We start from the raw sequence: 25794 nt of genomic DNA, 5'->3' as shown, positions 1-25794 counted from the left end.
GCCCTGTCCCTTTCCCTCCATTAACAGTGATGTGTTAGAAAAAGTGAAAACACAGATTGAAATGAGCCTCTTCCTTTCCTTTTTTTTAATGCTCTATTTGTAGTGGATGTCAGTGATTGGCAGCTCACAGAATGGAATTACTGGCTGGGATGTGAGAGTGGGGTTTTAAGGATTTAAATGTAGAATTAAATCCCTACGGTCATCTGCAATTTCAGAGGCAATGACTTTGACAGATAGAGGGACTGAAATATGAATTGCACTTTATCATCATGGTGTTGGTCTTGAAGAGGCATTTTTTTAAAGGAAAGTTTGATATTATCAGCATTAATTGCAGGACTTCATAGATGGGCAAGGAGATATAGTCTTGCTCTGTAAAAAAAGATCTCATATTTAAGATTTCTGGATTTTTGAAATGAGTGCTGCTAAGTATATACAATATAATACCATTTTTTTTTCTAATTCAGATTTGCTTTAGAATATGTCTGTACCAAAAGATAGAAACCATCCAGGATTTTAGGTTTCTCTATCTTACATCAAAATATGCAACTACAGATGTTGGGAAGAAAAGAACATTTGCTAGAGTAGCAGCTTTTCTTCTTTGCCTTTGCTTTCCTCCAGCTCCTATTTGCTATAGTTCAACAGAGCAATTAAACACATTACTTAGTTCTTAATAAAGTCAGTGGGTGTTAAATTTATGCTTAATGCTAAGGATGTGCTTAAGCACTTTTCTGCTGTGAAATGAGGTGTCACCAAGAAAAAGCATTCACTGCAACAGTTTACAGAAAGTTGCTACTGATCTTTAAAATGCTGTGCTCGTTTATGATGCAGTGATTCATGTGCCCATATTCTTACTCTGTAGTGTGTTATAAAGTTGGTTCATTTTGTTAAAACAAAAATCAAAAAACCCCCAAAAAATAACAAATGAATCTCCATTTTTAAAACCCAGCCTCTGTATAGAAACAGCTCAAATAGGAGAGGCAGCACATCAGCTTATAGACACGGGTTTGCTATCTAAAGTTGAAAGTAGGATTCAGCTGTGCCCTGTAGACATCTGGATTTCAGTGTCTTTATGTGAGCAGATGCCTACATTCCTGCTGTCCAGAGTGGAGTTGTGGTCAGTACTGATGGTAGCAGCACCCAGGGAACTGCTCAACTTATCCTCAAACTCAGAAACTCTTCAGGCTCCTTTGGCTCTCTTGATTATGAGAGGTATTTAGTTGCCTGAAATAGGCATCTAATGCTATTTGAGATACTACAGAGTATTTGCAGCATTTAGCTGGCACTAGTGGATGTGAGGAGAGAGCTGTGTGCTCTGGAGATGTCCAATAAAGTATTCTGAGGTGTTACAGATTGTACCAGACTCTATTCTGAAGCAGCTGAATCAAGCCCTGAGATGGCCATTGGCTATGATAGGAACTTAGATACTTCTTAGGCACTGCCATTAACAATATTAGAATTTATTGCAAAGATCACATAAAATGTATATTACTCGGTAAATGGGAATAAAATACTTAAAAGCAGCCGTGGCAGTGCAGTCTAAAACACTAACTAGTCCAGTATCCTTTTTCCAGCAGGTCTGTAGGAAATTTCTCCAGGAAATACTAAAAAAGGTGGACAAACTCTATTATTCTCTCAGCATTCAGCTCAAGAGAGTTCTGGTAATCTGTGATGAATGCCTATTCCATGAGTTTGTTCATTGTCCCTTAGAAGGATATTAACTTTGGCAACCACAGTATTCTCAGCACTGGCAACATAAACTAGGTTATAAAAGTTTTTCAATACTAAATGGTGTTTTGTTAATGGAGGAGAAGTAGAAAACAGTTAACAAGCTGAGAATCCTGGGACTGTCAGTATCTATTTTAGCTTTGCTCTTTGGGTAGAAAAAATAAAGTTTTAATTCTTTATTTGTTAGTTTCTCAGCTGTGAGTGCACATAAAATTGAGATGTTGATTATCCTTTTGTGGGCATTCACAATGCTGCTGCTCTTATGAAGATACTGCAAGTATCATTTTTGTCAGCGTTTTCCTGGCAATACAGATTAACAGACCCATGTGAGAGTTCTTGTTTCCATTACAAAGGGGGAAGAAAGTGATTCTTAATTGACGTAAAAAAGTCTTGTAAAAGTGAATACTGAAGACTGAAAAACACAGAGAAAACCAAGAAGTACTATAAAAAAATCTGGAGTGAACCCTCATAAAGTCCAGCTTCCAGTGAAGTCAATTTCAAAACTCTGTTTCTGAAAGATGAGGCTAAAATTTAATCTTTTTTCCGCCAAATGCTAATTTTTTAAGTGCTAATAAGTCGTCTTTAGTTTCTGAGCTTGCTGGAATGTATGGCAGAGCCTCCTCTGACTTCAGTTCATATTGGATGGCTCCAGAAGAATAGGAGCACAGGAGCACAGGCTTAGCAATAAGGTTGTCAAATATATGCTGTATTACTACGGAGAGAACAGTGTGCTGGACTGTTTCCTGATGCAGTGGTGGAGAGAACCAGATGGGGGAAGGTCTGCATGGAATTCCTTAAAAAAAAAAAAAATTTGTTTTTGCAGAGCCCGTTCACTGCATGAGGATGCATCTGCAGAGCTGCAGGGAGTCATTTCTGTGGAGGGAGGACATGTGCCTGAGTCCCAGGCAAGCTCCTTCACTGGCAGGGGAGCAATGGCAAGGTAACATACTAACTAATAGAATGTTAACTAACTAATAGAATTTCAAATATTAAGTTAGATTTGCTGGAAGAGACTGGTCACAATTTGGAGTCAAAGAAAGAAGTAAGTACATCCAAAGAAAATGGATGGAGTCCAGCTGAAGAATGTCTGTAAGAAGTAACAGAAGTTGCATTTGACCTTGATTCATCACTTACTTATTGCTAATAAAAGTCTTAGAATCTGAGAGAGCCTGAATAAGCCCAAAGAAATTTTTCAACTATAAAAGAATACATTATTTTTACATAACTGTATCTGAAAATACATTGAATGCTGGGGAAATGCATTGAGTTGTGAGGCCAGACGTTAAAATAAATGTGTGTTTGGTTCTGATAGCTGATGCAGTGTTTGTTCCCTATCAAATGAAACATAATGGTTGTCTCCTTTTTGTAGATGGCTCTGGAAAGGGAGGAGACAGGGAGTCTTTGTGTTTTGAGCGCAAGAATTTCTCTCAGTTTTTAGAATCCAGTTATGTTTATAATGGATTTGGAGCCCTAGTCAGCAAGATTGAAGCTGACCATTGTCTTAAGTTGTTTGTATTACTGGGACTTAAATATAAACCTGAAGTGGAGCTTCAAAACTTTATTGTGTCTGCTTTGTGTCTGAGGCAGCAGGGCTCTGCCTTCAGATACCATTGTTCCACAAAACACAGACCACAGTCACTTTAAGCACAGTGTATTTCAAAGAGCAAAGAAAAAAATTACTGTAAATCTAGGGTAATTTAAAGAGTATTGTTCACACTTCATCATTTTGGATAGTGGAGAGTAAACTTAGAATTTCCTGCTTGGTTTTCAGATAATGACACCACCAGATGTAGATTACAAAGTCTGCAAGAAGTTGAGTTTAGATGAGAAAAGATTATAGTTGTTTGTTTTGTGTAAACATAATGCACATGAATATATGAATTCATACAGAGAGCTTCCTTTTTAATCTTTGTTTTTAATTTCTTTACCCTTTTTCAGGATAGATTGAATGACATGTGTGTGTAGCTACAGTTATGTATGCTCTGAATATACAGGGAAGTTTGTGATGTAATGTAAACATGAATGCCTAGCAATATAAATATTAGGGTAACACGACATGAGTCTTGAATGGAAATTCTCAAGGATCTAAGACAACTGCATCTGATGGACTTTACTGAGTATCTCACTTTGAGATGCAAAGGCCCTCACTCAGCAAGAATATTCTACTGCTCCTGTAGTGGGGATACAGTAGAATAAGAACTGATGTGTGAGGTATTTTCCTGATCCAGTGCAGAAGGTGATCTATGAAATTGTGGCAAGTTCATACAGTTACTCCATCAAGTTTAATTTCATCACAGGTGGAGATGTGGAGAAGAATCCTGGCTGGTGTTTGTGGGTATGTTTTAAGCCACCTCATGTTTCTGTGGGGTTCGGTCCATTTTGTGTGTGTGTTCCGTGCAGGCTGTCACGGTTTGTGTTATCCGTGAGGTCATGGGCCACAAGGCGCTCACACCACGAGGACCAAAGGCCTGACTCTTTCCTGGAGCGGATCCGGGGCCCAGAGCTCGTGGAGGTGTCCACCAGGCAGAGCAACATCCGCTCCTTCCTGGGTGCCCGGGAGCGGCCCGGGGGAGCCAACAGGTAAGAAGACATGTTTGTACTTGAAGACAGCTGAGGTTATCATGTTTTCTTGGTAATTAGGATGTAAGTTGTATTTTAAGAAGAGAGTAAGGAGCTTAGCATGGGAGATGAACAGAGTATCTAATGCTGACCAGGAATCTTCTGATAACTAAAGTATTGCACTTTCAACAGATTTTCTTCCTCAAACACACTGTGACCAAGATCTTGAAGTGAAGGATTTTGATCACGCAGAGTGATTTCTCAGAACTGGAATTTTATCATACGCAACTTGATGTTGCTAAACTGCTTTCTACTGAGGAAAATGCAATTTCTATCTCAAGAATCTAGGATGTTTCTACTTTTGGCTTTTCAGGATCTTAATGTGCATTATCTGCAAGTGTTAGGAAACTCTAAAGAAGCAGTTGTGCAAAATGTGTAATTGCTTTGTTATATCTATTCAGAAGTCCATCTGATAACATTACAGAAAGCTTCTGATGCAGAAATGACAGAATCGTTCGGATGCTGACTTTGCTTATTAGCACATGCATGGTCTTTGGTATGGAAGGCAGGTTCAGTCTTAATTTTTTTCCCAGTAAAACAAAAGAGAAACCTTTATGTGTTTACAGTTCTTTGACTTGATGACTTATTATTACTCTATAAGTGTACAATACAGTGTTCTAAATTTAACTCCAGCTAAAATGGGAAAATGAAATCCCAAGACAAAAGCTGACTTTCTGTTTGGCGTTAGGCTTTGAAACAGAGACTCCTATATTTTTTGCATAATTAAAGACTGGTAGGTAAGCAAGTTAGTGTCAAAAATCTCAGTAAGCAATTCAGGTTAAAGCAAAAACCTTTGAATATCTGTGCATTACACAGGTTACTTTGATTTGGTGTAGTCCAGCACAGCCTTATTATCTTCACTTGATCTGCTTCTTAGAAACTTATCTCAAGAGCACATTTTATTGAATTAGCCAGACTGTTGCCTGATTTCTCAGGTGTCTGGATCAGTAGCATCTGCAGATGGGAAGTAATTAGAGAGAACAACATTGATCATAGGCCAACAAACCTCTGCACAAGGCTATTGGAAATTAATTTGTAGGCACCCATCCTTGCCTTCTCAGTTTTATGCTGGTGGACAGTAACTCTCAGTTGTTGGATCATGAAGGCTTACTTCTGCAGCAATGGGTAGGTATGCTCATTACTTATCCACAAGCCTTGACACTGCATCTGTGAAGAGGACTTGAAAGGATTGAAGAAAGTTTAAAATAGTAGCCCAGTGAGTACAGGACTAAAAATAGTGCGGTGCATCTTGCCATGTACTAATACGCCTAAGAACAGGCTTCAGACATCAGATGTGGTCACAAATGTGTATGCCAGGCACATGACCGAAAGGAACTGGTGCCTTGAAGCAGTTATGCAAAGGGGCTTATCACAGCAGTCAAAATTGACCTTGCTAATCTTATCAGTGCCTATGTGAGAAGCTCGTGAGTCCGTCTGTTGTGTTGGCAAACACGTGCGCGAAACACCAGCAGCCTTTACTGACACTCTTTAATGTGTTTTATTTAACTTGCTTGCAGTCACTGGCCCTTGGCCAGGTTCAATGTCAACTTCAGCAACAACACTAATGAAGAGTAAGTACTGTTAACTCCAAAGACCTTTCTACTACCAGCACCTTCTCTTTTTCCCTATCCAGCCTAGTAACATTTGTAGTATAAACTCCTTAGTTCTTGCTAAGCCTTTCCTACGAGTATAGTTTTATTATCGAGAAAGGTCCAGTTTTCTTAGTATGAAAAGCATCCTTTGTGCTCCCTGTGAACTTCTTTTTGTCTGAAGTTACCCCTTGCTCTCGAGGAGTGAATTTGACTAAGCATTTAGTTCCTACCTTCTGTTGTTCAGCTGGCTGATTTTACTGCATTACCAATTGATGCATTCGTTTTTCAGTTTTTAAATGAGATTCATGTGTAAATTTTCTAATAGTGGTTTTCCTCTTTTAACACACTGGTACCTTTTTGCAAATCAAGTGTCCCAAAAATTTCAGGTTGTCAAATGAGAAGTGGATACTGATGAGGGCACCAAAATTGATTTATATGTCCATCTTTTAAAAGTGTGTGTTTCAGTTCAGCAGGTACTATTGTCTTAGAGAGAGTGACAGGCACCATAATAAGGCTGGTATTGCCACAGAGTGTCTGACAGAAGCTGTCCTTTTGAGTTTATTTCATATAATTGACAAGCTATTTCACAGTGTTACACCAAAGAGAAATTTATTAAACAATGTGAAGAGCTCCTGTAATTTAAAATTACCCAACATCAATGTTTGTTGCTTGTCTTAGACCACAGCAATCTGAAGACATATCTGCTCTTTAGTATCCAGCAGCAGATATGTTCTCATGCATAATGATAGTAGGTTTTTTTCATTGCTTTCTAGATGAAAACAAAAAATTTAGAACTAATTAGTACATCTTTTGATTGTGTCAGAAATACTTCTAGAAAACTCTTGGATTTTTTTTCTCCAAATAATTCTATCATAGGCAAGTGTAAACCATACATTTTAAATGATGCTGCAAAACCTTTGTGCACATAGCTGAACAAGAGGTCTTCCTGATGCAACTTTTTGGTTTGGTTTGCATAGTTTTTATTTAAAAGGAAAATCTGTGTGCAGTGAACAGTGACAGAAATATGCAGGGTTTTATTTAGACTGATACAAAAGAAGTGCTATAAGCTTGGAGCCAAGCCTGCTAGATGGAGCCCAAAGGACTGCTTAGGACAGAAACACTTCTGCCTTACTCTGTTTCTGACAGTGACTCAGGTACCTTGGGCAGAACTTTCATCCTTTCACTGTTTCATTATTTTTAAATGAAGACAAGACCTGTCTGTCTACCTGTCCAACGGTCTGAAACATACTTGATTTGCAAAGTACTTGACAGATGAGAAATGCAAACATTTGAGTCATTCAAAGACTATGACAGTGTTTTTAGAAGGGCTGATGAAGTAGATTTCTAAGTCTAAAGCTGCACACAGCTTAAAAAACAGCATGGATTCTGCTGTGTTGGGGTCAAAGAGGACAGACACAAACTCTTTTATTAGTTACTGGATTTCAGTTTACTCAGTGTTACTGGTAAAGTAAAAGAAATGTGGACTTTTCATTATATTAAAGAGCTTAGTGTGCCATGTCTTGGGGAACTGTACATGATGCTTTCAAGTCTTTGATTATGGCCAACCTTTTCCACTGAGCAATTTCCAGTCAGACTGCAAGTAGATGTGAGTATGATAAATTGGGAGTTACCACAACAGAAAACAACAGAGGCAACATTAATGGAAGAAACTAATTTACAAAAGGTACCTGTAGTTGATAGATGAGTTTGTAGGAGATCTCGGGCCAGGGAAAAATAAGTGTTGGCATTAGATGCTCTGTGAAATAAAGTTTTTTCACTTTTTAAAAAATAAAACACAAACATAGGAGGGAGTTGGAATTGTCAAAATACTCCCTCCAAAGTTTACCACCACTGGGACTTTTTGGCTGATTCTCAATCTCAGCCTACTTTTCCCTTTATAACAGGATCCGCAAATGTACAAGGCAGCCCTACCCTTTGAAAATTTGCTTTCTAGTAGTTCTTCCTTTCTGGTAAGAATGCCAGGCACTTGAAGTATTGAGGATCTACATTAATGCTAACAACAGCAACTGTGCATTTCCCTTTAGGTCAGACACCATACATGGTAATCTCAAGTGAATTCCTAACATGTTTTTTAAACAGGAAGGTTTAAAAAGGTTAAAAGGTAGATTGGAAAATGAAGAGGTAAAGTTCTGGACAGTCAGTCCAGAGAAATAAATTCTCCAGAAGCAGTTCCCACTGCTGTGTAGGAATCATCTTTGGTAAATGAAAAACTCTTTCTTTGATTTGAGATGCAAGTAGAAGTAGAAGATCAGTCAAGCCAAAGGTTCTTTTCCCCTCCAGTTCTGTTCCCTTTTACTGTGTAATTTTGAAGGTGTCAGTGATTTCCCTGGATGTGGCAGAGTGTGGGATCTTGGCATTTTTTTAGCAAATGAGTCTTGGCTTTTCCAAAGTACACTGTGGTGGTGCATCACTGTGGAAAATCTAAGTGTAAGGACTGGAACAGGTGCTCATTGCTGATTGGTGAAAGCTGCTACTATCTTAAAATTGGTGGCTGTCATCTCCTTTGGAGCACTTCTTTCTCCCTGTATCAAGCACTTTCCTAGATGTGACTGCCATTCACAGCACAGACCTTTCTGTCTGAGCAATATGAGCAGGTGTGCACAGAAAGCACAAGTCCCGTAAGCAGCACTGTTACATACTCTGTCCTTGCTGTGGGGTGTTGCTCTCATTAAAATAATTTGTCCTTTCTTGACACCCATGCAAAGGGAGACTCAGAACCAGCCTTGGCAGTTCAGAGGAGAAAACAGAGCTCCCATGGGAGCAGGAATCCATGGCTTTCATTCAAACCAGACATTATGTGTGGGGAGTTCTGTGATCCACATACACTGTAGTGAGGAGCACTCTTAGGCTTTTCTCTCTGGGGGGGGACATTTTCTGCTTCAAGGACTAGAAATGTTCAAATAAAAAAGAAGGAGATCTCGGATCATGGATTTTCTGCTTGTGCAAGTGAGCACCAATCTTCACAACACATTACATGATTGATGACCAAGGCATGTAGCAAATCTAGCTTTAAGTATTGTCAGAATCTTGTGAAAGATGTTAACTTCCTGTAGGTTTGAAAAGTATTTGTGGGCCTGTCTGCCTAAGTTAACATATTTCAGAACTCTTATGTTCAGACAAACCTAAGAATGGGACAATTCACATCCAGAGGCAGTTACTTAATAGAATTTTTTCTGGTTTTATAGAACCATGAGAGGAGATTCATCCTGATTTTTTATAATTACTACAAAAGCTTCAGACAGTCACGTTGAGGTTTTAGCTGTGCAAAGAATGCTGACAGTTTGTTAAGCCATTTCACATTCTGTCATCATTTGATAGGTTTCTTTTTAAGTGCCTGGGTTCTTAAGGGTCAATCAAACTGAAAGCATTTACTTAAAATCAGCCTGGTACACTGATGTCTGAAAAGGTCAAGAAGGTGTGGGTGACTAATGCAGAGAATCAGCCAGCTGGTTACCTGATGTGATGGTGTGGTAGTGTCAAGGGTGAGAGGTCTCAGCCTGAGAACCCTTTTTTCCAGTTGGATCCCTGTCCTATTCTGTCTGGAGTTTAGAATAGTTTCCCAAACCTCCACCCTCTCCCTTAACTGCTCAGTATTGGTAATACTGCTAAGCCTTGCATTATGTTGTACAGCAAAAAGGAAGAAAAGAAAGAGGTTAAAGAGGAGAAAAAAGAGGAAAAGAAAGAGGAGAAAAAAGAGGAGAAAAAAGAGGAAAAGAAAGATGACAAAAAAGATGACAAAAAAGATGATAAAAAAAAGGAAGAGTAAGTATAAAGAATGAATGTGTGATTGTAGCACGTCTCTTACATTACAAAACATGGTATAGCATTCATTATAATGTTACAACTGTTCTGTAGACTGCAGATTCTTAGCCTGTCAAATCTTTAATACATTTTCCCCTTTGGGAAGGTTTCAATTACTCAGCAAAGTTGTATCTTAAAGATCTCTGTTTAGGTCTTTTAGAAACAGCTGCCTATATCAGTAAAAGGGAATTGAGCTACCTGTGGTCACTTTGAGCTGAAGATCACTTTTCAATTATGACAACACTTTAGGACAGCAGCCTGCTTTGCAGAGCTGCAGACTTTTCATTGTTCCAGAATTTCCATAATGATTCAGAGAAGATGAACCAAAAGTCTGGTTCATCTTACCATGTAGAAATATCTTACATGAAGAAAATGAAAGATTTGCTAATAAGTTTACTTATTTCACTGACTAGTTATTTAATTACTTAATACAGTGCAGTTCATTGCTAGTAAGAACTAAAATTTGCTTCTGTTGGTTAGGAGATGGTGTATTTCTGCAACAAAATGAGATAAGTCGAATGCTTTTGACAGAAATGGATCCTGCTCTTGCTTTGTTCCCCTAAAGATGACCCAAATATACTTCAATTTACTATTACCAGGGATTAAAAGTAACGATGATGCCAGATAAAAAAAGAATGCATTTGAGTGCATTTGACAGTTAAGGAGTATGTTACAGCAATGTATTGTAGGTTTATATGTATGTATATGGTGGCACCTGCTACATAGACATGAGGGCGTTCCAAATGGAATCTGATTGATCCCAAGATCTTTATTAATCAAAGCTTTTAATTTTTTTTCCCAATTACAAAGCCTTTGTTCTAAACACTCTCTTTTGTCTTTAATTACTGTGCAGTGAAAGTGTGAGCTTTGCAGTAGGCAAGAGTGTTTTAAGACATTTTCTCAAAGCAAATTAATGTTTTAATGTCTACAAGGTAGTATACTCTGATGTATAAGGACCATATTTCATGGTCACATTTCAGTTTTGAGGTGGTGATCAGTTTCCTAGAAGAAATGGTTCAAAACCAGTAGTGAAGATAGTAAGGTAAATAAATACATTTTAGATTAAAGCTGCTTCCTTTACTCACATTGCCTGGGTATTCAGCTGACAGCAATGGCAATGCCAGAAATACACACAGATTTGAAATAAATTATCATTATATTTTAATATATTTGCATTCTTGGAGATTAGGAAAAGTCCCACAAATACATATTCAAGCATTGCCTTGCCACATATTCTGCACACTATTATACAGTCCACAGATCACAGTTCTGCTGCTGAATTAATTTTGCAGCTGTGGACCTCAAATCCACTGATTTCCTCTGATTACAAGCCTGATTGCTCTCTGTTCCATATCAACTTTTCTCATGCTGGAGGTGGGCACTTCTGAGCATACCCTGTGCTATTAGCCATGCTGTTCTTCAAATCTTTACATTCAAATCTTTACATTCCAGGCTTGTATGCTTCCTTTAGCATCACTTCCTTGTTGTGAGGCCTAAGGGGCCAGGACTGTGAATGTTTTAAATTTGCCTTAGACAAAGACATGTTTCAGCTCTAGTCACACACACTGTATGTGCATATGCACACAGAGTTTCTTACTTGTACAGACATTTATTTGAATACATACATGTTTTACTTGTTCAAATGCATGCTTATACAGTCATTTCCATAAGAGAATTTGTTGAAAATCAATAATCAACCTGCAAAAGAAGGCTCTTTCTCTAGCCATGAAATGTAACCTTCTAATCTGAGTGATAATAAGAGATATTTAACAATTAAGGGTTTTTTTTCAGTGTGGGGCTTAATACAGAAGGCTGTGGGTTTCATCCTGGGAGATACAAATGTCTGTGTTTTTCTTTCCACTCTTACTTACTTTTTCCAAAGCTGGTTCAAACAAAAAAAGTAGAGCTTGTCAGATGGGATGCCTGGTATCTCATCTGCACTGCCTGCAGGGATACTTTCTCTTCTTGGGCAGCTGTGAGTTCATGGTGAAATGAGCAGCCTCAAGAAGAGGGAAATCCAGCAGGTTGCTTGCTTACATTTCCAGTGTAAATCTGCATGTTTTACTTTCCAGGCAGAAAAAGGAGGTCTTTGTGATAGATCCTTCAAGCAATCTGTACTACAACTGGCTGACTGTAATTGCAGCGCCTGTATTCTATAACTGGTGTATGCTAGTGTGCAGGTATGGATTTAAGTTAATAACAATTTTACATTTCAATCATTATGTTTCCTATGTAAATCACCCTCTTATCTCCCTGCAGTATCTTTTGAGTGACTTAGCTAGAAGGTTTACAGTTCATACACCCTTAGGGATGTATGATATGCCTACCACTGGGAATAGATTGCCAGTGTTTCTTCTTTTTTTTCTCCTTTTTGTCTAAAAGCAGGTGGATGTGACTTGCACTGAGTGTCCTCATGAGTGCTGGTGTGGCCTTTGTGTGCCACCTGCCGGCTGAGCTGTGTCCTGGCCACTGCATCCCAGGGCACTGCCAGGGATGAGGGCTTCCCACCACCCAGGAGAGAACAGAAACGAGGGATGTGGGCAGTGGTGGACGGGGCCTCTTAAATTCATATCATACATCTTTTGGATGCTCGAAGAGCAGGAGGATATAACTCAAGTATTTCTTTTCCATGGTAGAATGTAGAAATCAGTTTCAGTGAAAGTGATGGAGAGCTGTAGAAATGGTTTCCTTACACTGTGTAAGATGGTAGGGAGAGATGAGGATTGCTTGCCACTGAGAAAAAAATCTTTTATTTGGGAATTATCTTCATGGAGATATGTATCCTGTGAAATCTGGTGCACTTTTAATTGGAGGGGCATGTGTAATCCTCCATAAGTGGGGCATTTATGTGTTTGAGTTTTATTCCTGTCCAGAACACCTTTGAATTCTGAAAGATCCTGGTGTCTGTTTGGACATAGCTCTAGTATGCAGGTGTCTGCACATGGAGATATGCTGTAATATTTCTGGAGCATAAATGTGCACTAACATGCTGCTAGGGCATGTAATGCAAGTACTCTGCTTATGCAGTTGGCCTAATTATTTTTTAAAATTTTTGTTTATTTAGAGCCTGCTTTGATGAGCTACAAATGGACCATGTTAAAATATGGCTGTTTTTGGATTATCTCTCTGATATTATCTATGTTATTGACATGTTCGTCAGGTTCAGAACAGGTGAGTCTTTCTGGGATTTGGTTTCTAAGACTGCATGTATTTAAAGGCTGGAAACAAAATTCCCCTGTGGGGTATGACCACTGTAATAGCCTGTCAGAGTGCAACAGTGGAGGCTTTCAGAAGATGAAGTGTCTGATCAGCTTGGATTTTCTAAGGCCATACATTCCAACACTTGCTCTTCACTTGTCTCTAAATTCAGTTCTGTCAGTAATAGGCGTGCCAGATGCTGTATACGCGTGCCATAGCCACTGTAACAGGCTGTGTGGGGAACGGACAATAGGGCACTTGGGGCAGGAAACCAGCTGCACCCCACAAGTGCTATTTCCTTAACCAAGCTATGCAGCATCCTGGTCAGAAGTGGTTATTGAGTTGGTCAAGTTCAAGACCTGGCACCTGTCCCAGCCTTCTGTCTGTGCTCCTATGCCTGGAACAGGCAGTGTAGCCCCTCTGCCACCATCTGCCACCATCTGTGCTTCCTGCAGCTCTGCGAGGTCCTGGCAGTTTCCCACTGCCTGGTGATGTTACAGGGTTAACCCAGGAACCCCTGCTTAGGTCCTGCCTTCCTGGAGGAAGTGTAAACCCAGAGGATTTATGAGGGCTGTGCCATGCTATGTGTGAAGTGGTTCTCTTCAGCTTCTTGTCCTTGTTTCTGTAATCCAGCCGGCTGCGATTCCAGCCTTAAAGTGGTATCTGTTTTAAACTGAGCAAGGTCATAATATAGGCCTAAGCAATGGCATACAGTGATCCATGTCACAAGTTACTGAATAGTCCTTGATGCACTTTGGTGCTGCACTTTGGTCCATGCCAGAGAGCACCCAGTGTCTGGGGACAGCTAGGAGGACAGCAGAGGTTGGGTGTTGTTCATCGTGGTGTTTTTGGAGGGGCCTGGAAGAACTTACATGTGAATAGAAGCTGTCATGATAGCTGGTCTTGGGCCAGAAGACATCTCCTGTCTCATTCTCTTCACTGGTACAGACACAGCTTCAAAATGTCCCTTGAAAGGGTCCAAAACAACACTGATCATTTAAAAATGAGAGTAATTTTAGATCTTTCATTTTAACATCTTATCCATTTTTATCTATTTATTTATTTTAAGTTGTGCTGACAGCTTGATGTTAATTATGGCCTATGAGAAGTTGTAAACATAACTACAAGATGGGCTAAAAATGCTGTCATGTGGGAAGCACACAACCCATGGCAAGCCAAATTCTTAAACTTAGCAAGTACCTTGTTCAACAGGAAAGTCAGTTTCAGGTACCAGCCAAAATCACAAGAGTGCTGTATTTGGGGCAGGATGAGGAGGGGTGTTCATCTTCTTTATGTAGTTAAAATGTCTACTGTGCCAACTAAATTTACCTTCTGCAGTTACATTTGTTAATGTAATGGGAAAGAACAGAGCAGAAATTAGGCATGTCCAGGCAAAGCAAGTTATAAATTTCCATGGGCTGTCCTGATAATGATTATATGGCTGTTAAAGCCTGACTGCAATTTGAATTTTCAGGCCTGGCTTGCAACTGCAGAATTGCTGGAGCTGTCTCCCAAATGCTTCAGTGCAGGTGTCTGCTGTAGTTCCAGGCACTCCAAGAAAGAAGTTGCTTCTTTTAGGTGGCAAAATCTTTGTCAGCTCTCTTAACAGTTCCTCCTGGCTCTGCCTTTGCCTGCTGCCTTTTCATGTGAGTCCACAAGGTCCATCTGTGCTGGGGATGGAGGTCCTGGAAGCCTTTGGGGGAGAGTGAGACTTTCTGCTGTCTGAGGGCAGGGTCTGCCTTGGAACTGAGATCTAGGTAGCCTCATGACTACTCTGATCAGCAGCTTCTCCATGGTGCATTTCTGTCTAGCTGCAGGGCCAGTTGGACTGCATTTCACCTGTTTGGTGACTGTGCACTGTGAAACAGAAAAGATTCATGTCTCAGCAGCTGGTTGTGTTTAACATACCCTGTGTTCTAATGCTTTCAGAAGATTTTACTGTAAGACCAGTTCCATAAGGGAACAAAAAGCCAAGAGATTTTATCTCCTTTCAGGAGGAAGGTGTTTTCAAAGTTATTTTTCATAACTGTGTATCAGAAATTGATCAGTCTGGCCAGCTTTTCTGTTTAGTTGTACAACCAAAGGGCATATTTGACCAGTTTTTTAGCAGTGTTCTGGGAAGCAGCACATGCATGGCACAGGAACTACTTCCATTAGTAATTGCTGTCAGTTTGCAGATCCAAAGCCAGATACACACAAATAGATGTGGCATTTTCAGATGAACCACACATTCCAGAAATACCGTGCTGTGTAGGGCACAAAGAAATGCAGCTTGGTGTTCCTCAGCAGAGGCTTCCCTGAGAAAGCTATAGGTGCCTTGTAGATTGCTAAGGGGTTAGTAAAATGTGATAATCCAGGATAACACCAGGAATGTTTTGTTTTTTCCTGAGTGGACATTTTCTCCTGAGTGGCCCAATGGGCTGACAGTTGGATATCTCCAATTGCAGCAAGTATTTGATACCTACCAATTATATAGGCTGTTCCTTGTGGAACATTTTTAATGCCCTCAGAGGCACAAAAGAGCTGTACTCTTGTCTCTCACTGCAGTTTATATCTATTTCTAAATTTTTTAAATCTAATACTTTTCAAAGTCTTTGGAATGAAGAAATTTTGATGTGTGGAAGTCTGCTTAGCAGCTCTCTCACTAGAAACGCAAAGTGCAAACCAAGGAAAATCACGTCAGTTTTAACACTGGACATAAGAAGAAAAGCATGACTTAGGGAGGGGGGTGACTGCATTTCTTTATCTCAAGGGTATCTATATTGTTTGGAAAAGGTTTCCAACAATCTATTATGCCAACTTATTCTTGGTATTTATTTTAAAATATTCCACTCCTATTTTATATACATTCGCTTAACTTTAGTTATGACTCATGCCAATGATTCATGAAAAATTAGACACTTGAATATCCCTCTTTTTTTTGCAAAGATACTTAAAAGAAAAAGATACAGCTGTCGCAGGAAAGAGTAGAAAGCCTCAGGGAGCACTGTGGTGAAAATAGAGTCATTGTTCTTAGTCATTATATATCAGCTTTGAAACTTGATTGAAATATTTAAATATGCAATTAAATGACCTCAATATCTGTAGGCATAACAGTACAAATTTTAACATTCTTAAGGCCTGAAATGTTAAGTTACTCACTACTGTTGATGGTATTTTTACTCTAATGTAAAATCTTTTTATTCTCTGAAGGCTTCCTTGAACAAGGCTTGCTAGTTCAGGATGAGAAGAAGTTACGAGAACATTATACCAAAACTGTGCAGTTCAAACTGGATGTGCTGTCTCTTGTGCCAACAGACCTGGCATATTTCAAGCTTGGTTTGAACTACCCCGAGCTCCGGTTTAACCGCCTGCTGAGGATTGCTCGGCTCTTTGAGTTTTTTGACCGTACCGAGACCAGGACAAATTATCCAAACATGTTCCGCATTGGTAATCTGGTGTTGTACATTCTCATCATCATCCACTGGAACGCCTGCATATACTTTGCGATATCGAAGGTGATCGGGTTCGGAACCGACACCTGGGTGTATCCCAACGTGTCCGTGCCGGAGTACGCGCGCCTGTCCAGGAAGTACATTTACAGTCTGTACTGGTCGACGCTCACGCTGACGACTATCGGGGAGACACCGCCCCCGGTGAAGGATGAGGAGTATCTCTTTGTGGTCATCGACTTCCTGGTGGGCGTGCTCATCTTTGCCACCATTGTCGGGAACGTCGGCTCCATGATTTCCAACATGAATGCTTCCAGGGCAGAGTTCCAGGCCAAAGTGGATTCCATTAAACAGTACATGCAATTCCGAAAGGTGACTAAGGATTTGGAAGCCAGGGTTATTAAGTGGTTTGATTACCTGTGGACCAACAAGAAAACGGTAGATGAGAAGGAAGTTCTCAAAAATCTGCCTGACAAGTTGAAAGCTGAAATTGCCATCAACGTCCATTTGGACACGCTGAGGAAAGTGCGTATATTCCAGGATTGTGAAGCTGGACTTCTCATTGAGCTGGTGCTGAAACTGAAACCTACGGTCTTCAGTCCTGGTGACTACATTTGCAAAAAAGGAGATATTGGAAGAGAAATGTACATTATTAAAGAGGGAAAATTGGCTGTGGTGGCAGATGATGGCATAACCCAATTTGTAGTCCTAAGCGATGGCAGCTACTTTGGTGAAATCAGCATCCTAAACATCAAAGGTAGCAAATCTGGCAACAGGAGGACAGCCAACATTAGGAGTATTGGTTATTCTGATTTGTTCTGCTTGTCTAAGGATGATTTAATGGAAGCCCTCACAGAATATCCAGAAGCCAAAAAGGCTCTGGAAGAGAAAGGACGTCAAATTCTGATGAAAGACAATTTAATAGATGAGGAGGCAGCAAAAGCAGGAGCTGACCCAAAAGACTTGGAAGAAAAAATAGGACGACTTGAAGTAGCTCTGGATACGCTGCAGACTAGGTTTGCAAGGCTCATGGCAGAATACACTGCATCTCAACAAAAGGTGAAACAGAGACTTGCCAGAGTAGAAACCCGAGTAAAAAAATACGGTAGTGGCAGCTTATCAGTTGCAGAAGCAGAGGCTGAAAAACCTGAGGAGGAGAAAAAGCAGTAATGGAGTATTTATATTTCCTCATTTATTGGAGAAGGTTGAAGCACTGAAAGCCATAAATGTATGTAAATATGTGTGTGCATACATAGACATAATTATTTTTATATGAACTCAAGAGAATGGTTTTTAGCATTTTTAACTGAAGCAGTATTTTCTTGTAAATAGAACACTGTCACCTTCTTCTTGGGGGGAGATTTGGTCCAGCACTTGGTACTTTTTTGTACTGAGAGTGGGCTTCTTACAAGTCTTGCTCAGAATGTCTGTTGTGTTTGTAGGTCTTGACACATTGTCTCTTCCTGCACATCATGCGTTAAGAAGGCTTTGTACTTAAGTAGAAGAGATTAATTTTTTTCCTTTTTAAGAGCTTAAAAAATGTTCATAGGGTACCCTGCTCTAACTTGCCACTTTAGTAGCTGATTAAATGCATGGATGGATGTCTGTTTCTCAAAATTTTTGTTCTTTTGGAGTCTGTGCAAACAGTTGGATGACAGCTAAGCAGTGTCAGGTACCTGGCCATTACAGTGCACCCTGCACGTGTCTGAAACGGCCATGTGCTCGGATGCTTTAGTGTGATTCTCTCTAATGAGCTGGGCTCTGCACAAAGGACCATGCTGACAGAGTAGCCGTGCTCATTCATGTCCCTTCTGGCAGGGTCTGTGACAGCCTTTGCTGCTCTGCAACTGCTTCGCCAGGGGAGAGAGCGGGGGATGCTCCCTTCTGGTTTTTTTAGCCCAGTCCCATTAGCACTGGTAAAACCCTCACTTGGAAAGTGAGGAAAGTCCCCCTAAAGCTCACTGGTGGAAGGGTAATACAGTTTCACCAAACCTGGGAGGAGAAAAGAGGGCCCTGGTGTGTGCAGCTCCCCTATGTAGGGTGCTGAGTGAACTCCCTGGCAAGGGGGCAATCCCAAGGGACTGCCTGAGCTACTGAGAAATCCCATGGGCTGGCAGGGCAGGCTGTCACTGCCTGCCAGGTAGCTTGCTCCCACAACACGTTTTCTGCAAGGCAAGGATAACAAGCCCTGTGTTGCAAAGTCATTCTGGTCACTCAGGCCTATGTTTTCTTCCTTTTTATTTCTTCTGAGGATGTCTACTCCATCTCCCTGTGCTGTTTGCTGCCTGCTTTTCTCCAAAGTAGTTGTCACACTACCTTGTTTTTACTAGTTAGGGAGAACACAGAAGATACTAGCTTTCATTTTTTGCTGTACAGTATTTTGCTGTCATGCAACTTCCTCAATGTTACTTTCATCCTCCTGTATCTCACTGGCTTTTGGAAAGTATGGAATAGCAGAGGCTGTTCAGCATGTATGGCGTGGGATCCTCCAGTGGTATTAGGTATTTCTATGAGCAGTGCTCTGACTTTAGTTGTCCTCAGGCCTGAGTTATGACAGCATCTGGGATCAATGGCCTGTTGGAAAATTGGTGAGGAGCCCGCTGAGAAGAGGGTGGTTTAACTGGGTGACAGTGGAATGAAAAGAGACAGTTTTGCTAAACTGAGTACAACTGCTCAGAGTAAGTCCTTGTCTCCAGGCAAGCAGCTGTTCCCTTCTATTGACACTTCTGAGCCTGGTGAGGCAGACAAATCTGTCAGTGATTAAGGAATGGAGCTTTGCCAGCAACTCTGGCAAAGGGACAACTGGGTAGTAATGTCCACACATGGCTCTTGTCTAAACTCCTGTTAGTGTTAGCCTAGAAGCCAGCTATGCTTATGGATCTTCCCTAGATTGGGCTTAACCTCTATTATCAAAATATCCACTGATTCTAATAAGTAGTTTGGAAAGTAGTCAATGTCTCTTTGTGGCCAGTGGCACTCAGGAGTATTGGTTCATCAGCTGAATCTTGGCCTTATCTTCTTTAAGGGCTTGAGAGAAATGGGGGAGCTGAGAGGCTGGTTTTGGCAGGAGTGTAGTGCCCTTGGTCCCACCCAGGGGCAGGCAGGGCTGAAATGGAGCTGGGCTCACTGCAGGGTATCCCTGTGAGCACAGACAGGACTGTCACAGGCTGCTCAACTTCCACCTTGTGACAGAGCCGGGTACCACACTCGCCTTGGCTGACATTCACTGGTGTGTGACTCAAACCCACTGTATGTGGTAGGGGTTTCATGCATATTGACATGTTCTCCATCATTCTCTGTAAATACCCAACATAGCACAGCTATTCCAGCCCACTAGGTATGTATGAGTAAAACTGTTCAAAGTACTCTTTATACCAAATTTATACCTGTTTAAAAACCCTAAAAACCACAGGACTGCATCTTTACCTGGTGGATCAGAACAGCCTAATCTGTCAGTTAAATGCATGTTTGCTCTTCCCTTTCCATGCCTCTTGATCTGGTTTTCATACACCAGAAAAAGAGCATTTTGATGCTATTGGCTTCAGTCACTCTGAAACACACAGCTTCTGGCATGATGAAATCACATCCTTTGGCGTCTTTCATCTCTGTAAGATGTTTTTTCCTCTTCTTTAATGTGGCTACAGCATGTACATTAAAATATTTTGAGTAATGTTCAAGCAACTCTGTGTTTTCTCTTACCCATATCCCTCTAGATTTTAGTGTTTCAGACAGACTTTGATCACATCACCATTACATGGCCTGGAAAATTGCTAACTGGAACAGAGATCTGAAGTGACAGAAAACTGTGTGGGAATGGTGTCTCCCCTCACTACAGAACAGCTGGCACACAGCTTTGGTCCTGGGCCCAGTTTTGACACCATCCCTGTGTTTGCAGGTACCACACAGGCACAAGAGCCTGACCATTATGCCACTGCCCAAGGGCTGCCAGGTCCCATGGGACACAGAGCCTGCCGGGCTGCTGCCACCTGTCTCCTGCCTTCCCTTCCCAGCTCCAGGCAGGGTGGCACTGTCCCTCAGCAGGGACAGTGGCTTGTCTAGCAGAAATAAGTGTGTGCAGCTTTCTACTACTTGCACACAGGTCACCTACCAAAAATTGCCTGGCGCAGACTGGGCTGGGCTGGTTCTTTAACCCTGCCACAAGAGAAAACAAGGCACAGGGCAGTGCTTACAGAGCATTTGAACATAGGCCTGAATCTAGAAATACATTTAATGGCCACAGCACTCACTTCACATGGGCCTAAGCAGGTAGCCATGGGTGGCACTGCTGCTCCAAACTGCCTGTGCTGAGTGAGACACCAGATGGGCAAAGTCTGAGAGGTTTGAACAGCTGCTCCACATGCAAAAGGAGAGGAGAGGTGGTGGAGTGGCACACCATGCTCCAGCTGCTGCTCGGAGTGAGCTTTGCCAGGGGAAGGGCTTCAAGCTGTGGACCCTGTACCCTGACAGCAAATGATTTCAGCTTTGCTCCTCTCTGAAGTTTTCTCAGGGCTTTCCCCATCCTTTTACCCTCATCCCCTATTATTTTATTTTACAGTTTTTACAGCAGAAAACTGCCCTGGCAAATTCAATGAACTGGACTTCAAAAGCAGCAGTAACAGCAAAACAGGTCATGTATTTGTACAGCCAAGGATTGGGGTTTTCTTTACAGTGCAGTTCTTTCTTCAGAAACAGCCCAGGGAAAGTACAATAGTGCTTTAAAAACTCTTTTCTCCAAGGCATTGGCTTCAGAGTTTCATTCCTGCCAAATATTTATTAATGTACAATACAAGGGCTCTACTTTACATTAGAAACCAAACTGCTTGTTGTCCTTGTCCCCACAAAAGCATTGGTGCTTTCTCTGAGTTGGTCCGTGTGTTGGTGGCTTTGAAAGACACACTTGTGTCTGTATCACTGCTGGCACCAAGGATGAGACATTCACAGGCCAAACCTGGCCAGGCTGTACAGTGAGGTGAGGAGAGCTACTCTTCACCCTCAAGATTTGCAAGATGACAGCATTTGCACTTGGCTTCAAGGTCCCCCAGCTCTTCTATTAATGTTTCCAACCTGGAACAAACAGAATGAATCAAACCCTTCTCTACATAATTCATTATTTGCAAAAACATCTCATGTATCCCTGAGAGCAAAACAAATTATGCACTAAATGGATCTGGCAACTGTACAGGCAGTTAAAGCACAAGATTTCAGCTGTGGCAGCTTTCCTGAGGGAAGCCATCAATCTGGGACTCCTCTCTCCTCCCCAGTCCCATTCATAGCCCAAAGCATGAGAAGGGTGCCTGAGGGGGGAAAACCACACAAGCTCTGAGGAACAAGCTCTAGGGTGAAGATGGTCAGGCCTTTTGTTTCTGAAATTCAGATTTTGCAATCATTTCCAGCTCACGAGGGCTGAGGCTTGCTGCTGCCAGCTGCTCTTGCAGCCTCACTGCGGCAGATACAGTTCTGCTGTTCTGTGTTGGCAATCCTCCTCCTTCCACGCCCTAGGAGCAAAGGGAGGAGGAAAGGCTTGCACTCTTTAAGCAGTTATTTAAGGATGAACACAAACATTAGCTTTACTCCAGAAGCAGCAGCAGTTCTCACAGATTTCCTTCATCAGAAGCTGGGAGATCACCTGGGCTCCTGCTGGGAGAGTGCAGGTTGCAGTGCCAATGGCTCAGCTTCCATGGGCTGTTGTCCCAAGAGGCTGAGGACACTGGCCAGCTCTAACAGAGACCTCTCTTATTTGTACAGGTAAATCAGCGGTAGAGTACTAAAACCAGAAATGCAGAAATATGGAAGGAATTTACTAATGGATGCCATTCCATTTTTCTTTCCTTAGCATTTGTGGTGCCTGGTACCAGCCTTTGTGTAAGAGGGCAACTGAAGAACAATAACATGGAAAATCAGGGAAAGAAGCATGGCTGTATTCTAAAACAATGGGCAGCTTGATAAAGAGCTATTAATTTCTCAGCTTTTTAATATGTAATTTCTTTAGCTTTCTGACAAGTAAAAAACCCTACACCATTCTGTTCTTACAGCCAACAGTAACATCCCCTCATTGTCCTGGGAGGGGAACCACCTCCACGTGGTCACACCCGAGCAGCCCCTTCAGGTGAGTAGCATGGCAAGAACCCATGGGCACTACTTGCCTTTCCAGAGAAGGAGACAGAGAAGCACAAAACCCTTTTTTTTGTGTAGCCAGGTCTGATGAATCAATCCAACCATGCTGTAAACATCTACTCTTTTTAGGAGAACCAATTGCCAGTTCCTCATCAAAGTACAAATATTTCACTTGCAGAATAGTGCAGATAATTAACCCAGCTTCCTGCAGTGGGATTCCCACTGTTATCAGATTACTTGTAGATTTAGGCTGTTTTAAGCAAGTCCTTAGGCTGCTTGTTTACAGGTCGAATGCTTGGCATAAGAAACCTTCTCTTACAGCAGCAGCTTTGGGTACTATCAGTGAAGGAAATGATCCAGAGGTGTGAATTTTAAGTTCTGACTACTGAAAACCCAATGCCTCATCTCCTAGCAATAAAAGCTGCCTCTGACCAGACTTGCATCAAGGTTAGGAGAAAAGCTTATGTCTGGCAGCACAAAGCTGCAGAGCTTTTCTAGCAAAGCACCTCATGCCTTTCCAAACACATTGGTTGCCTCCACAGTTCATTTAGCCTGTCAGCCACAGCCAGGCTTGGTTCACAGATGCATGGTTCAGTCTGAGCAGTGACAGCACTAGGAAGGCTCATGGCTCAAGGCAGATTGACAAAGGAGCTGTCCCAGGCATAAACACTTTCAATTCAAGGCTTCAAGGCTGGCAGTTTCATTGCCATAACCTGACAGCACCAGCTGTGAGCGCTGGCAGCCCAAGAAGGGTAAGTGTGAGGAAGAAGAGGAGCAAGAGCAGAGCCATGCAGCACTTCTGAGAGCTGGTGGCAGTCCAAAACTGCAGCCAGCCTGGAGCAGGGGTGACAGATGTGCTGGACAAGGGAGACATCCCAAGCTGCTCAGCTTCCTGCCACCAGGGAAGGGAGGTTAGTACAGAAGGGATGCTGCAATCTGGAGCCAGAGAGAGAGAAAGCAGACAGGGTAGCCTCTGCAGAGTTTTCTAAACTGATTTACACTTAGGTGGCCAGAAGGGGCCCAAGCCAGACCAATGGGTGACAGGAATGACTCCAGAAGGGCATGTTCCCCCTCCCCAGCCACTGCCAGTGCTGGGGAGGGCAAACCTGCTGTGCAGCATAGCAGTGCTGCCTGCTCCATATAGGGTTCAGTCCTACACCGCTTCACTCTGACTTGCGCAAGGCAAAGGGAAAATTTCAGAACAAACTCAGGAGGTGCTGAGAACAATTGATGTTAGCAGCAGCCACTAGGAGACTCCAGAGGCTGCACTCATCCTCAGGACCCAAGGTTCCCAGAGGAAAGGTAAAAACCAGCAGAGTATGACTGCTGGAGGCCCCTACCTTGCAGACACTGGGAAGAAACTGCTGGAAGAGTCTGTTTTTACCACCCACAGCCCTGCAGCAGTGGCTTGGAGGCAGCAGGCAAATCATTGCCACCAACTGCCCCAAGGGTCATTGCTGGGCTGCAGCAGGACACGGTGTCCAAAAGCACTGGCTCCAGGCCAGCCCTTGCTCTGGAGAAGCCAAGAGCACAAAAGAGAAAGAAGGGACTAATCAATCCTCTGAAGGTGGCAACAGAGGGCAGGTCCCATAGAGAGAGTCCCAAACCCAGGAAACTTTTCCTAAGGCTTAAACACTGAGAAATCATCTCCTCCAAAATCAAAGCTAGCACACAAGCTGTTTGGGATGACAAAACTTCTTGTCCAAACTGCTGCAGGTCTGGAGCAGGATTGCTTCTGAAAGGCCTGAGGATGTTGTCTGGAACAACTCCTGGCACAGGAGCAATGCTCTCACCCAGGCTGGCTGCTGGCTACTACAGCTCAGGCAGAAAGCAGAGGCTGGGCTTCAGCCCTTGCACTACATAAGCCAGACAAGAATTTTGTTAGAAGGAATATCATCTTGGGGATTTTAGTTTGGGAATGAGACACTCTCCAGAGAGAGTCAAGGTGTAAAACAAACAGTGCAAGAGCAACCCTTATCAGATGCTCACAAAGAGGTCTGTGTTGTGCTTTTGAAGGAAATACCTATATTGGAGAGACCAAAATGTCATGTTTTATTTCAGGTGCCTTGCTAAAAAATTCATAGTATTCTTCATGCATAGATAACAAAAATTAAAATTCAGTGTGCATGGCACACTGATTTTTCTTTTGGAAAAACCCTTTCATCTAGAAAACATTCTTGTGCTGCATTTCCAATTTTTATTAACTCCAAGGAGTTCCTTGGAGCCCTGGGCCATTTCAGCATATATCAGTTATATTAGGAAACAAAACCCCTTCAATAGTAACATATTGGCTTACCTGATCTTTATCCCTTGCTGCTCAAAGACAGCATGCTTGAAAAGGGAAATATTAAATCAAAGGTAGCAACACATGATGTGTGGCAGCTCAGCCTGGAACAGGGAAGTTCAGCTAGTTGCCATTCCATGGCCACTTAGTTTTGAGCACTGTTACTCCCTCTGCTGTCCTATACAGGTCTGGAAGCAGAAGGGTGCAGTGGGAGGACAGTTTTAAAGGATTTTCTCTGTACATGACCCCAGTGGTACAGAAGATACACCAGAACCTTTGGTGATATTAAGAAAGGCTTCATGTCAGCTTTGCATGTAGCAGTTGAGCCACAAATCTCTGCAGTTTTTATCTTCACTTGACATTGGTCAGTCCAAGCTGTGAGCCAAGGCCACAGGAGCAGCAGGATCCCTGCATGTGCAGTTGTTTGCAGTTGAGCTGTGCTGCCTGTCCTTCAAAGGGCAGAAGTCTAACTCCAGCAATTGGCTGGCTGACTTTCACAGTCAACTCTGGTCTCAATTTTGAAGTCTCAAAACTATGCACAGACCCACCCAGCAAAATAATGTAGGAGTTCTCAATGCAATCTCATTGTCCTAAAATAGAATAATGATTCCCACCCTCCACTTGCATCTCCAATGTCTTTGTCTCTTAGACATTTCCCCACAAACAAATCCCAACACAGGATCTATATTGAGCAAGACATCCATGAACACAAGCACACGAGGCAAACTTCAGCTATTTATCAGAATCACTCTCCTGATGTATCCTTCAAATACAGCAGAACAGAACAAAACTATACTTGTATATCTGCAATTAAAACCACCTTCCCACACACTTTTTAATTGGGTTAATGAAGAAGAACAGTAAGAATCAACAGCTGAACACATCTTCAGATGGAGCACTAGAGAAAAATACTGACATTTCATGGTTTTCCAAATTAATTCATCTGGGTAAGAAATGACCTAAAGACTAGGGTCAGTATTAGCTCTTTTTTCCAAAGCAGCATTCCTTT

The 25794-nt window shown here is 41.9% G+C and overlaps 1 protein-coding gene across 2 annotated transcripts in view; it reads left to right on the top strand.

Annotated features, from left to right (window-relative positions):
- CNGA3 (cyclic nucleotide gated channel subunit alpha 3) overlaps nucleotides 1-20064 on the top strand; it is a 30258-nt gene extending 10194 nt beyond the window's left edge. The window contains exons 3-8 of one of the 2 annotated variants that reach the window (XM_066545205.1): nucleotides 2549-2665; nucleotides 4126-4305; nucleotides 9588-9719; nucleotides 11831-11938; nucleotides 12823-12929; nucleotides 16149-20064. In XM_066545205.1, coding sequence (XP_066401302.1) covers nucleotides 2549-2665; nucleotides 4126-4305; nucleotides 9588-9719; nucleotides 11831-11938; nucleotides 12823-12929; nucleotides 16149-17557 — 2053 coding nt within the window. In that variant the 3' untranslated portion in view covers nucleotides 17558-20064. The remainder of the gene's footprint in view (nucleotides 1-2548; nucleotides 2666-4125; nucleotides 4306-9587; nucleotides 9720-11830; nucleotides 11939-12822; nucleotides 12930-16148) is intronic. The other variant, XM_066545204.1, reaches the window with a different exon arrangement.
- Nucleotides 20065-25794: the final 5730 nt, after the last annotated feature.

Source organism: Molothrus aeneus, chromosome 2 (genome assembly GCF_037042795.1).
Source record: "Molothrus aeneus isolate 106 chromosome 2, BPBGC_Maene_1.0, whole genome shotgun sequence".
Lineage (NCBI taxonomy): Eukaryota > Metazoa > Chordata > Aves > Passeriformes > Icteridae > Molothrus > Molothrus aeneus.
The sequence above is the reverse complement of the archived record's forward strand: the minus strand, read 5'-3'. Positions and strand labels throughout refer to the sequence as shown.